This window comes from Lepisosteus oculatus, chromosome 12, assembly GCF_040954835.1.
Source record: "Lepisosteus oculatus isolate fLepOcu1 chromosome 12, fLepOcu1.hap2, whole genome shotgun sequence".
Taxonomy (NCBI): Eukaryota; Metazoa; Chordata; class Actinopteri; order Semionotiformes; family Lepisosteidae; genus Lepisosteus; species Lepisosteus oculatus.
In genome coordinates, this window is record NC_090707.1 from 23,070,322 (window position 1) to 23,085,412 (window position 15,091).

The 15,091-nt window shown below is 35.3% G+C and overlaps 1 protein-coding gene across 3 annotated transcripts in view; it reads right to left on the minus strand.

Annotated features, from left to right (window-relative positions):
• The window catches only part of slc4a3 (solute carrier family 4 member 3), a 92,017-nt gene that overhangs the window by 29,449 nt on the left and 47,477 nt on the right, over window positions 1–15,091 (minus strand). For 2 of the 3 annotated variants that reach the window (XM_015359277.2, XM_015359278.2), the window contains exons 7-8: window positions 3,509–3,651; window positions 1,361–1,541 (exon numbers count right to left, since the gene is read on the minus strand). In XM_015359277.2, the coding sequence (XP_015214763.2) occupies window positions 1,361–1,541; window positions 3,509–3,651 (324 nt within the window). Of the gene's footprint in view, window positions 1–1,360; window positions 1,542–3,508; window positions 3,652–9,622; window positions 10,602–15,091 lie in introns of those variants that run through there. The other variant, XM_015359279.2, reaches the window with a different exon arrangement.

A 15,091-nucleotide genomic window follows, 5' to 3' on the forward strand; every position in this document is an offset into this window, starting at 1 on the left:
TAGAACCTTCAGAGCAACTATGATGTTTACTTAGTTGTGCTGGGTGCGAGACCCTGGATCAACGGAATCATCTGATTTACCTTGGTTAATTAAGTTGTGGGCACTGTAAATGATTAACTGTCAGTCCAGGAACATTACATAAAACAGGTAGCTTTAGGACAGCTCCAGGAGACAAGAGGAGAAGAGAAAAGGGGAGAGAGGAGAGGAAGACAGAAGTGGAGAGGTCCTTGTCAAGATCATCCTTAAACACCAGATTCGATTTAAGAGGCTTGCCATTCAGTTGTTTTTAGATACTCAGATTTTCTGCATTAAGAATCCCTTGGTTAAAAACAGCCTCTCCTGATTATTGGATGTATTTTATAATAGGGAGATATATTTCCTATTCATTTTGTAACATCCAGATTTACAGAGAGAGATTTAACTGTAGGCCGTACTCTGTTGGTTTAGAAGGCAGCTTTAATCTCTTTCTGGCCTTTGTAGGTGTTATACAAGAGTTCAATGTTGGGGTTTTCAAGGATGCCTTATTTGTAAGTTTGCATGTAGCATAACTTGTATGCTGTACAGTATGTTGTTAAGTGTGCATTATTAATAAATACTTTAACCCAGTATGTCTGAATTATTATTGAGATCCTGATGTGACATCCCACCCTGGGTATGCCACAACATATAATTTTATTTTGGACTTATCCAAAAACAAAGCTAATGCTACTATTTCCCCCCCACACCAATCTGTTCTCCTCTGTTACTGATACATCAGCACCGACCTGGGTTTTAAATCCTTGTTCTGACTGAGATGATTCCAAATAGGTACAGTATTTGGTTAATGAAAGATAATTCATCTAACACTAAAATATTTATCAAAAGGATTGTTCTAAGAAAAACAAAACTCCTAGTCAAATATGAAAACTCAAAAATCATTCTTGGGTCTCACGAGGAAACATTCTTTCTGGGAAAAAACACTTTTTAAAAATCACATGATAAGAACAGGATGTGCAGCATCCGAGGAAATGCAGTGTCTTACAAATAGATTGATTATTGCACATTTTTTAAGGTATGCAGTTATGACACTTATTACAGTATATGTACCACCTACTCCACACAATGCAAAATCTTAAAAGAAAGAAGTAAATGGATAATTAATATGAAAGAAATGTTTTCTTAAGTTAAAACACTTCAAACCCTGCACTGTGTTACTGTACATGCATCGTTTTGTAATTTCATAGCTTAGGAAGGGTCTGAATACTTTTGCAAGGCACTGTAAATATTTGAGATACACACTTGTGTATTTCACAGCACCTCAGCAGAAAAGCATAACCAGTGCAATAAAACTGGTCATGCTCAATCAAGGTTTACTCCTCACCATGGGCAATGGTTCTCCTGAGCTCCAGAAGGCTTCGGAAAGTGAGGGAAGCTACATGAGGTTTGCCCCAGCGTTCCGTCTCCTCTTCCACGTCTTCTTCAAATTTGATCCAACGGGCTGTCTCCTTCCAGCGCATGTCCTGGTTCTTATCCACTATCAGCTCATTCAGTTCAACAAACACCTGACAACACAACCAAAGAACAGACTTTGTTTATGGACATTAAAATACAAATGTTCTATGCACTTAAAATGGTCACCTATTTCCTTCTTAAATTATATAATTAATTAAGGATAATAAAAAATTCTGATTATGCTCTTCATGGGTAACACTTAAAATTAAACATAAATAATGGAAAGCAATACAAAGGGAACTACTAAGAAAGATATCTATTATAAGGGCTGTGCAGATCTAATCACTGTAATGAATAAAGACATCCATCCATTTTCTAACTGCATTATTCAAGACATGGCTGTGGAGAATCTGTAGCCTATCCTGACAAGCAATGGATGCAAGGCAGGATACATCCTGAATGGAACACCAGTCGTTTACAGGGCACACACAAACACAAACACTCACACATTCACAGCAGGGCCAGTTTTGCCAGAAGCCAACATAACCTACCAGTATATCTTTGGACAATGGAAGGAAACTGGAGAACATGGTGGAAACCCACACAAACACAGGGAGAACAAACTCAATGTAGATAGCACCCCAGGCATAGAATTTAACTCAGGGCCCCAATGCTGCAAGGAAGCAATACTAATCACTGCACCACTGTGCCATCATGATTAAAGACAATATTATGTAAAGCTAAACTGAATCAAAAAACTGTTTGATCAACAAGGGCCAGTTTAGATTAATAGGATGCTATTGTTCGCAAAATGTACTGAATTCTTATGCATTTATTAGCAAGACTTAAAAAAAATACATTATTTTTGGCAAGACAACCTGAGAAACCTGGATCTGTCTGAATTTAAAACTTTGTCCTACCTACTGCATGCAATCATATTTGTCATTTAAGACTTTGTGGCTTCACACATGTTTTGTATGTATGTAATTAAAGGCTGAAATCAAGCTTATGGTTTGAAATTTGCAAATGGCAGGTGTGTATTTGAACTTGATGCCAGCCACAGTCTTGATCACATTCACAGCATGAGTGTGTTAGAAATACTGTATATCTAGATTTGATTATTTTAGTTCTAGAAATTACTGTAAAACATTACTATAATAAAAACATTTTTAAGTTTTTCATTCAAACCATTTCTCTTTCCTATCAGATTTCTAAATCTCTTTTCTACTTTTGAACTGACAGAGATATATTATACAAAATGCAACTGTGGTATATTTAGAAAATGCAAGTTTAATAACATCTAATCATCTCTATTTTGCAGTAACAAACCACAGGAAATCAAAACGTTATGAATTTATATATGAAGATATATTGATAACCCCCCCTTTTAGTGCTTAATTTATCAGGCTTAAGCAATGACTTCTTTTAAATCAAACTTGTTAAGGCTTAAATCAAGGTGATATTATTTTATATTTATCGTAACTAATTGCCTATAGTACAGTAGATAATAGTACTGTACATTTACAACCAGATATTATAAAATGATATCATATAAAATGCATCCAAACTGAAAGCAACCAGAGAACAAATGTCTGAATACAGTCTCACTCCTGTTTCGATTTCACTCGAATACATTCACTCTAACATCCAATGGAAAAGCTGCTGAGCTCTAATTAGCCCAATAAGTAGAAAATGAATGACCAACAATAGCTCATCCCAGAGATGCCAACATGCTGTTTGAACCATTTGAGTAAACTGAATAAAGTAATGCTAAGAATGGAAAAAATAATAATTCTTCCAAAACAATACTTTCATAACTGAAACATCACATCAGGAGGAGTCTAGACTATGAACTGCCATACTTGAAGGTGACAGATATAAGGCTCGTCACGCACCAACACAAATTAAGCACTTGCCCTGCTTAATTAACCATTGTTACAGTAATTCCCATGCTTCTATGAAATTCATGTTGAAAAATTGCAAATCTAAATATTTGCTATTCAGTCATTAGGTATGATGAACCTGAAGTTATCACAAGCATTTTAACAACCAATGAAACACAGAGCCTCTCTCTCACCTCATGTGGTTTCCGGTCTGTTTTTTTCTTTTTCTTGAGGCTAGAGGTCGGAGGCGAGTTTTTGCTGGTGCGAGTGATTTGGTTGCGAGATGGTTTCTTCACCAGGTGACGCCTGACTCCAGGGTTATCTTCAAACCGGTGACCTTACATAGCACACATGAATTATAAAGAGGTAAATATGAATAATGAAGAGGCAAACAGAAATGCCGGTAAAAGAAAAGCAAGGAGGAAAAAAAAGATTTGACCATATTTATGGATCAAATGGATCACCATTTTGAATGTATTCAGAAGTATAAACTCAGCCCCTTAACATTCTAAGTTAATTTGAGAATTGAAAATTAAATAAAGCAAAACCAAGAATCAGAAAATTATGTTTGTGTTAACTAGCAAAATAAAAGTATCTAATGGACTCCAATGTTATAGATTCTGTTTTAGTTTCAAGGCTATTTCAGGACTATTGAGAGCACATTTCACCTAATCCGACTAGACTATTTTGAAATTAGACACAAATGGTGATTAAGACAATGTCTCCATTAATCTCACTATACAGTATTAAACAAGGAGCTGTATTGGCAAGTGTCCAGAAATAAAGCGGTTATAAAGCTCACAGGTGCCAGTTCTGTTGTCTCAGATTTTGCAATCAGCTGTTGTTTGCTTGATGGTGTGTGTTTATTATAAAGGCACACAAAACCATCTACTGTACATAGAAAGTGGGAAGTTACTCAGTACGATTTTAAGTTGAAACTTGAGATCTTGAAAGAAGTGGCTAAACTTTCTGCTTGCTCCAGGTAATATGGTCATCCAGATGTTGTCCCTAAACACTTTCCTTTGTCCTGCTTTATCTCTACAGTTTTAAGTGTATTAGAGGACTGTACTGTATTGTTACTATGCTTTTTTCTAAAAGTCAAAAATAAAATGTATGGCTTTACAACAGACATTTTTAAGTCTCAGATCACTGCTATTCTACTGTAGTAACAACTACCTTTGTAGTTTATATAGATATAAACTATATCTATATAATAAATAATATAAATAATCTATAAATATAGATTTATAACAGACATTGAGAGCTCTGATTATTATGATTAATATTGTGTTTTATTCAGTGTCAGACTTGGCACCATTATTTTTCAATTTCGTTCAATACTTTTAGTCAATTTAGTGTTATCACCTTGTTGTCTAATCTTGTCGGATCTCAGAAGCTAAGTAAATGTGGTCCTGGTCGGTACTGGGAGGGGAGACTTCCAAGAAAAATCACTAAATGGTGTTGGCTACCCAGCAAGAATAGGTCTTTTGGTCCAAACAAACTCTTAAAACCAATGCCTGTTTTGAGTGTGACAATATCCTAAAAGAGGTGCCATCCCTAAAATGAGATGTTCAGCTAAGGTACAGATTATGTGGTCATAAACTTCCCATGGCAAGCTGAACCCATGTGTAAATTCCACCCTGGACTTGTACACCGTAATTTGGTGCATAATGGCTGCCGCACCTCACAGACAAGGCCACTGCATTTCAGTGTACTTGCATTCCCAAATACTGTATATTTAAAAACACCTTCAGATGTTTTGGGATCAAGATGAAATACTATGTACATAAGCACTGGATAAAAGACTGATAATTAAAGAGTAAGGGAAGTCCAAAGGTATACAAAATTGAAAGTGCACAGAAAGAAATGATAAAAAAAGAGCAGGTAGTCCAGGAAACAGTCTAAAACTAGTATAGATTAATGACAATACAAGAACACACTGCATGTTTCTACTGTATTGTTGCAGAGACATTGCTGGGAAGAAGGGCCAGCTATGAATTAGGTCAATGAAAAGTCATAATTCAAAGAATCAAAGATGCTTTGCAGAAAATGGACTATTTTGTGAAACAACAAAACATAATTATTCAATATAATGAAAGCAAGACACTCTTGTAATGCATAATAGACATATGTTGTTAATTTTTAGTATTATGTAATTGTGGCCTACAAAGTACTCATTTCATTGAATTCCTTAAATTAAATCTTCTTTCTGAGTCTGCAGCTGCCACCTGTCTATAGCCATATGCTGTATTTCTCAGCAAAAAGCTGCACCATACTTGTTTCTGCTCCAGATGTTTTTCTGTTGTCACAGGAAATTATGCTTCACTAAAATGAGCAAACAAAGTCCAGAAATAATTTGCTTTTGCAATTCTTGCCAATTCTCTTGCCATTTTGACCTTGGGGCAAAATTAAGTGTATAATAAATGAAAGCATCAGTTCATATTTTTTATTGTTCCCACAAAGATTGAGAGTAAATTAATAATATACAAAGTTTGTTTTTTTTTCATTTGAAGTCATACTCAAACAGATTAAATTAATTATGAGGAACGCAGAAAAGTACTTTAATTTCTCTGACAAGTAAATATCAAATGATATAAAACAAAGTCCCACACAACCTAATTAACTGGAATTGTCTCCTCTGTTTTTATGGAATCATGGGGTAGGTTGGCAAAAAATCTTAAATGGTAAATATAATGCCCCACATTAGCAACATCTACTGGGATTGAACATAAGTGATTCAATTATACAGATTTTTATAAGACAGCACACTATAACAAAACAATTCTGTATCAGATGGAGCACCAGTGCTATAACACTGACACTTTGTTCTAAGCACAGAACAATAAGATTCCCTAATAAAATGTGCTCAAGGACACATGGCTGTCAGTTCATGAAAAATATTTACCTTTTGTTTTTAGCTACGGTAGTTCATGTATGTATTAAATTAATATTGCAAAATAATTTGCAGGAAGTTTAACTTTTGTCTTACTGGAGTACAGCTGTGTCATACACTGTTGTCTTTTGAAAAACTAGCAATATAGTTCAATATGCAAGTGAAATATTACACAGCATAATTCTTATTCTGTTTTTCATCATTTAGAAACACGTTTCTGATAAAATCTTGTTATGGGTCAGTATGTTATGGGTCACATTGCATTCAGGTACGAAAGGTTAAATAATCAATACCAGGTATTTTCACCAGTAAGGGAATATTGCATGGAAATAGTGTGGCATAGGCTGCATAGCAAGTCTAAGGTGCACCAGAGGGACATTCCTCCACTTTTTAAAATTACTAACACAGCAATGCTATCTAACCTTGATGGACAGTGGCATATGCATCTGAGCTACTAATCCCATAACTGTCCAAATGGGTTAAGATCCATTGAAACAGAATACCAGCATATAACCATTTTATATCAAAAAGTCTTCGGTAATCCTTGTCAGGTGGGGATAGGCAATATCATATTGAAATATTGATTTACAGTATTACCATGACTTGGGTGTTACCACATAAATGTCAGAAAATTACCAAGAAAACGAGTGCCTTATAATTTCCACCAACAACAGAAAAAAGTCCCTCAGACAACTACACTACCCATCCACCAAACATTGGACTCTTACAGACAAAATGGATATACTGTATTTGCCAGTATCTAAGGTATTATCTAGGTGTGCAAATGGGAGTCTTGCAAACCAGTGCTATTAATTAGGTAAGGGGTGTCTGCATTAGATATCAAAACTTCTGCACCATCTCTTGACTGTAATCAGGTACAAATGTGTCCAATGTATCTAATTGTGTTAGCAGCTGTAAATATCCATCTGCTTAAGTTCACTGCTCTGTAATATCAAGCTGATATTTTTTCCTGCTTACATCCCTTCACACACATTCGCTTTAACGTATTCTTTATGTGTGCCCACTGTTTTTTTCACACTCTATGGGCAAAAAGGCTTTTTGTACTTACATCCCAAAGCTCTGGAACAAAACCCAACTTCCAAAATAAATCGGGGACCAAGTCTTTCCTGAAACGTTACTAGTTAGAAAGGTTTTCTCTTCTAGGCTTGCTTTGTTTTGTTTTCATATGCAGTTTTGTACCTACAACTAAATTACAGTATAAACTACTAATAGTTCAATTCTACTTTTATCAAAATATGTCTCGTGCACGTGTAAAACATTGTAAAACACTTTGATATAATTGTTTTTAGAGGCAGAATGTAAAATAGATTTTATTATTACTGCTCCCTCCAGGATTGCCATTTCGAACAGACCAGGTCTTAGTCAATCATGGGTGTTTTCAATCAGATGAAAATACACACAAAAAATAAATATATTTCTGTTTATATAAAATATTGCATTTATATAAAATATAAATATAACAGTTGAACAGTTTTCGGTCAGTCATCGCTTGCCAAGTATGTCTTATCCAAACCTTATTTAAGCATGGTATCTGAAAATACCTACATTGTCTCTGAATAGTTTATATATGACATCAGTTGCCTTTTTGTTTATTATAGACATTGAAGTGCAATGCCTACAGATCAGTCTGCAATGAAACACCAGCAGTTGGTTTCCTTTTCAGTTAGTTATCATTAGTCTGCCTAGGTGAGTGCTTGCTTAAAATTAACACACTCTTACTCTTAATACTGCAGGCACACAATAAAAGGAAGAGCGGGAAGGTTAGGCATTAATCTTTATTTTGCCTCTTCATAGACAGAAATACCATTAAAGTTGAGAAAATGTGAAATTCTAGGTTGGTGAGGATTTTAGATGGTGTAGAACACAGGATAATTTTATTGCAAAACTGAAAAATATAATAGGCTGAATGTAATTCAAATGCCAGTTTTTTTACTGGATCAAAGGAAGAAACTACAGAAAATAGATAATAGTGTCCATTAGGACTTGCAATGTTATCTTTCTCAAGGCCAGTTTGTATAGAAACGTATCAGGCCACAGTTATGACAGAACCTTTTGAACCATGGTGATTATTCATAACGTTGTATAAACTTCAATGTTTAATTTAGCGATTAAACAGCCCTACGGTAGTAAACAGAAATATTACTAGAAATTATTATTTCCTATAATAAGTATTATATCTATAAAATGTTATATATATTAAATACATCTATATTTGCAAAAGCTTCACAATCAATGGAACCCATTATTCCATTTGGCAAAGTGACTACAGTAGGGAAAACCCAGGGCTAACCAGTGACGCCCAATCTTTAGGAATATATAGAGCAACGCCAACTTGCCCAGGGCTATGGAAGTATTCGATTACTATACCACCAATGGAGGGACTAGTTTTAATATTAATTAGTCTGTGAATTTTCACACAATCAATGGCACAGTGTGATTCACAAATCCCAAATCAATCCACAATGTCAAGCTTCCCTTTAGAGGGTAAACTATTTTAAGTACTGTATCACATTGTAAGTACAGTAGATTTATTTCCACCATACAGACTTTCAGTAAGACAAATGACATTGCTTTTAACATGGAATAATATAACATTTCTCGCCATTATGTATTGAAAAAATGTAAATGTAGCTTTACCCAAAGATAGCCATAAATATGTTACTTTCAAAAAATAAAAACACTACAACCAAAAAAAGTTGAATCAAATTTATCTGATTTATAAAGAAACCTCAAAACATTGATTATAATTCTACAACTTACAAGCATTCTTTGACAGAACAAAGTCAAACATTTTAAAGATAATATCAACAAACACTCAAAAGGATGACATTACTGATTTGTAAACATTTTTTGGTCAGTAGGTCTTTTATTTCTTATGGTTTTAAACTGCTGCTTTTTCCACTGTTTCCAGAGATCATCAGACCTTTTATTTTATTTTATTGATTTTTAAATCAACGAAATCCAAATGGAATTTCTCAAAAGGCAACGCTTTAAGACTGATGAAAAGTCCCAGGGGATTACTGTATAGGGCCTAAAAAGTTCTGAACATCATAAAAGCACTTTTATCATTGCAGGAGCATAAACATTGTCTTGTTTGTAAGGAATTTTAAAAATAATGTCTTTTAGACCAAGGTAAACAGTTGTTCAATATCCACCGTATAACTACCTTATGATATAGAATTTCATCTGTAATGATTCTATATCTCTGAACTCAATTGAGGAGGACTGAAATTGAATTCTGAAAAAATAAAATCAACTTTATTTTCTACTAAATCATTCTATTAAAATGTTCTGTACTTTTTAAAGGAAAAAGGTTCTGATAGCCATAATAAATTGTCTGTCACATGTGCACCACAAATGCCCAGACTCACTAAAAATATTTTTAAAAACTTACGAGTTGGTAAGCCAGTGCAACCCATGTGTGTCCGAATAGATTCCAAAAGGTCATAGTCTTCAAAATCAAGAACAAACTCTTCAAAGTCTTCAAAACTGTCTAGGCTGAAGCAGCCCAACTCTTTCTCTTCTTTTTCCTCATCTTCATCTCTATTCTCAGCTACAAGGTTCTCTTGTTCTTCATTAATCACCATCATCTTGTCATCCCGCACTTTCACAGAGGCACCTTCAGGCTGAGAGCAAGGACCATCCGGCATTTCTGCTCTGGACAGTCTCTCGATCCTAGCAATGCCCACCTCTGAAGCCGGTGTCAGCAAACAAAAAAGCCTTTAGATCCCATGTAGGATCCTTTGTTATTTAATTAATGGAAAAAAAAGAAATGGAAGATGATACCATATCCCAAAAGGCTGCTCTTCTGTTGAATGTCCATGAAAATCAATCCTGTAACTCCAGTACCACAATTGTCCTTTCACTCAGCTTTTTGGATGCCTAATGTACTGTAAAATCTCTGTGCTCAGATCTGATGTTTTCTATTCCTGCCTAATTTCACTAACTTATTTGAGTGAAAGATGAGACTGTCTCAAAAGAAAGGTTCTTACATAAGTACAAGACAAAAAGAATCACTAAGGCTCTTTTTTGGTTTCAGCTTAGGTACTTCTGTTTAGGCAAATAATCCATAAAAAGTCTAGACAACTACAACAAACATTGGCTGAAAACAGATCCAGGTGGGAGAACTGTAGCAAGAGACATCACAATCTGAATGGCAGCTTTCTCTGTAGTTAAGACAGATCATAAATAAAAGTTGCGGCATGCAGTTATGTTTGTAGCACTGCACAAGAATATTTCTTTCTCTGCTGTCTGGACTAGGCTGTTGCTAAACCAACTGTGACAGTGAAGTCACTTGCTTGAGCTGAATAGGCTGTTGATAAAACCAATGTTTTTTTGTTCAGCAGATCTATTGGTTTACTGGACACATCTTTGTCCAGAGGGCTAACAATTATTTCCATGATGTTACTCATAGATCCATTTAACCAGCTAATGTATTGAGTTTATAAAGTAAAAGAAGGATTTTGTGTCGGCTACACTGATAGTTTTAAATGTTATTTTTATTTAGCTGGTGTTGTAGATGTGGTTTGAGATCTGTGGAGGAAAATCTAAAAAAAAGTTACTTCTAGCATTTCACTGGGTGACACTCTAACTGATTTATTGTGGTGCTAAGTGTATATTTAAAAACTATATGGAACATGCTTATACATTACCAGGAAATATGTGTATACCATTACTAGAATTCTCATATCAATCTCTATTTTTGTCAGAAATGCTGCAGATCAAAATCAAGCTGCAATTTGAGAAATATTAAAATATAAAAAACATATTCAAGAACAAAAGAAGATATTTGTAAACTAGAACTAATTCAGCTCTTTTAGCTCATTTGATGTTTAGTAGCTAAGAGATTCACATACTCTATCTCCCCCTATCCTTTCTTTCTTGACAGAAGCGATGGTATTGTTCCAACAACATGGATGGGTAGCTTATCTATGACCTCAAAGCGCTCTGAGTAAAGAAGTGCCTCCTGTTCTTAGTTTTAAATGCGATTCGCCTTAGTTTCCATTTCTGTCCTCTGACTTGTATATTATTGTATATTCTGAAAACATCCATAGTTAACTTTGTCAGTGACTTTGAGGATTCTGAATAGTTTAATTATGGAGGAGATGCAAGTCGATGGCTCCATGATCTCGTGGATCACTGACTACCTGACAGGCAGACCACAGTCTTTGAGACTTCTGAACTGTGCGTCTGGACAGGTATCAAGTAACACAGGGGTTCCTCAGGGGACGGTTCTTCCTCCGTTCCTGTTCACCCTCTATACCTTGGATTTTAAATACAACTCAAAGTCATGCCACCTCAGATGACTCTGCAATTGTGGGATGTATCAAGGGTGGGCAGGAGGAAGAGTACAGAGGACTGGTCAGCAGCTTTGTGGAGTGGTGTGAGGAGAACCACCTGCAATTGAATGTAGCAAAGACTAAGGAGTTGGTGATAGACTTCAGGAGAAAGAGGGTCCAACCTACTCCTGTCTACATCCATGGGAGTGGCGTGGAGATGATGGACTCGTACAAGTACCTGGGAGTGCACATCGACGATAGACTGGAATGGTCTAAGAACATCGAGGCCATTTACAAGAAGGGTCAGAGCTGACTAATTCTTGAGGAGGCTCAGGTCCTTCAATGTGTGTAGTAAAATGCTACATCTGTTCTATCAGTCGGTGGTGGTGAGCGCCATTTTCTACGCGGTGGTATGCTGGAGCTCTGGGATTAGAGCAGTGGATTCTAACAGGCTGAACAAGCTCATCAGAAGAGCAAGCTCTGTCATTGGGTCTGGCCTGGACCCCCTGGCGGTAGTAGCAGAGAGGAAAATGGTGTCCAAACTAGAAGCCATCATGGACAACGTCTCCCATCCCCTCTATGACATGCTTGCAGAAATGAAGAGCACGTTCAGCAATAGAATGATTCATCCACAGTGCGACAGGGAGCGCTACAGGAGGTCATTCTTGCCTTCTGCCATAAGACTGTACAACGCATCCACCTTGCGTCTGGGCAGAGGCAACATTGACCTGTTTCTGAACCGAACAGTAAACTGATACATCTGTTCTTTTTCTTTTCCCAGTTTTAAAACCCTTTTTGTGCAAAATATGTCAGAGACCTGTGCAATACATTTATATTTATTTATAGTCATATTGTGCAATACGACTTTTTTGTGTATTGTTCTGTTCTGGTTTGTTCTGTTCTTTGTGTGTTCTGGACTGGACCCTTCTACTGATTGTATTGTATGTATTGTATTATTATTATTGTATCATTCGTTACACTGTGTCTGTGTTGTCTGTGTTAAGCTGCTGTTGCACTGCAATTTCCCTCATGGGATCAATAAAGTATTTATCTATCTATGCCTGCTTAAAATCTTCTTTGTTTGCGACTTAAACGATTAAGCTCATTGACTCTGGGAATATAGCTAACCACATTTCTCTGAAATGATTCCAAAGCAGCAATATCTTTTTTGTAATATGGTGACCAAATTTGTGCTCTATTAACACTTACCACTTTTGTCATTCACCTATAAGTTTTTGATCCATTACAAAATTTTTAATAATAATACATACATTTCTTTGTGACTGTAACTTCAGATATCATCTTTTATTAGAAACATTAAGAAAAGCCTTCTGAAAATCTAAACATATCATATCAATGTAGAAAATGTTTGTATCCATTTGTTCTGTTGCTTGTCCAAATAACTCCATCAAATTAATTAAGCAAGACCCACATTTTCTAAACCTTTGCAGGCAATCTCTGTGAATCCTATTTAAATACAGTTAGTTTACGATTTTGTTTTTTACTATAGTGACTTTGTAAGCAGTGCAGAAATCCCAACTCTCAGGATTGCTGGCTTTTGGGAAGTTGAAATAGACGATTTCATAACAAAATCTTTTAATGTGCCGGTTTTTATGTGCCGGTTTATGAATGAGGAAAAATATTACAAAAGTTGGTGCACGCCATTTGGAAGGCAAAAAAGACTTCAAATAGAATATGATCAGTATAAAATTAGCTATCTCTGTGACTAACAAAAATCCAATTTCTCGATCCAGCTAGAGACCGGTTTCTAATTCAGTGAAGCCCAGTGGTCAATGATTTCCATTTTTTAAAAGCAGAAAAGGCCACAGGCAGAGCTGCTGGGAAAGAAAATCAATCCGTGGACATGTTAATTACATCAGGAAAGAAACCAATTGGGTTACTATCACCTCAGCTAAACCTTTCTCTCCTAGCTTTCATAAAATAACAATTCAATAGTTTACTTACAATCCTAACACAAATCTAGCTAATTTCTTTCAGTAAAGGTGGCTTTAAGAAGAAATGTGTGCCTTTGTTGCTGACGTGTGTGTTAAATACAGTATATTATTGCTGTGCATTGCAAAGAAAAACCTTCTAAATCTCAACTGCATATGCTCTATTTTAGCTAAGAGCTTTGAAAATTGTCAACATGTTTTGTGATAAATATTCTGGGACATTACATTACAGATATATTTTCTTGTACTGTACATAGCAATTATAGGATGAGCATGAAAAGAAATGTAGCACTATTTAGGCATGTGTGTTTTTAGAAAAAAAATATGTTTGTATATTGCTTAAATGTTTTTGGTATAACTCTGATTAATGATTAATAAGCAATCATGATACATTCAAGTCATTTTTACTGTTGCTTAAATACAGTACTAAAAACCACTGTGGTGAGAAGGTAAGGCATAGATCATGACATGAAAATATCAAGAAAAATCAACACATTTTTGTTTGAATGAATTCAAGAAAGTAGGTATGAGTTTGCCAACTTATGGTTAAGTGCTTAGCATTTTGAGTGGCTGTACATGTTTGTACTTCAATTACATGGACCCTGTCCCCATTGCAAACCACCTCGTTTAAGGATATGTGGTAATATAGGAAACTGTCAAAGAGCAGCCAACAAATTGCATACCTCAAGTTAAAAATAGGATCTCACAATATACAGTATATAAACAGGTAAGACTTCATTGACCCCTGGGCTTCACTAATAAAAAAAAACAGACTTTTGTTGGAATTCATAAATTTTTGGTAGTCATAGAGATTAAAACATTTCTGCAGGTAATTTTTTATTTAATGTCTTTTTTCCATCCAAATGGGTGGCATCTACATTAGCATTATTTTTCTTCATTAATAAACTGACACACTAAATTGTAATTTAATTGTCATTCAAATTCTTATTAAGAACTGACAGCTATTTTCAGCTTTTCAAGAGGTCAGCAATTCTAGGGGTTGGTTTTCTGTAGTAGCTACCAGGTCACTATAGATGAGCACTAAATAAGTTTTAAACTGCCACAAAAAATCTTCAATCAAAATAGTAAACTACATTCACTGCTTTCACTGCAATGTCAACTTAGCTGGATATTACTTTCCTGGTTCTTAGAATGTTAATATAGGAAACTGCACTTTATCTACAGTAATGTGGAGCCAACTTAAAAAAAGTAAATATAGTAAATCAGTCCAAAAAATAGAATCTCAATATTCTGTATATAGGTCAGACTTATAAATATCATACTGAAAAAAAAACATTCAGTTGTTATTATTAGGAGTATTCTGCAGATTACCAAATGCAGATACCATAATGCAGTATACTGTCATTGACTGATCTGAATTATATTTTCCTTACAATAAAATGTAATTGACCTCATCACATTTTGGATTTTCTATCACATACAGCCAATTTACTAAGTAAATGGTTAGTTAAGTCATATACAAATAGCGGCTTTCACAATATAACTAGTGGACACTAACTTATTTTAAATTTAAAAAGTAATGACACCACAAAAATGCTTCTGATTTAAAAAATCAGTGGTGCAGCGGCTCTGTGGCTAAGGATCTGCGCCTGTGGCTGGAAGGTTGCCGGT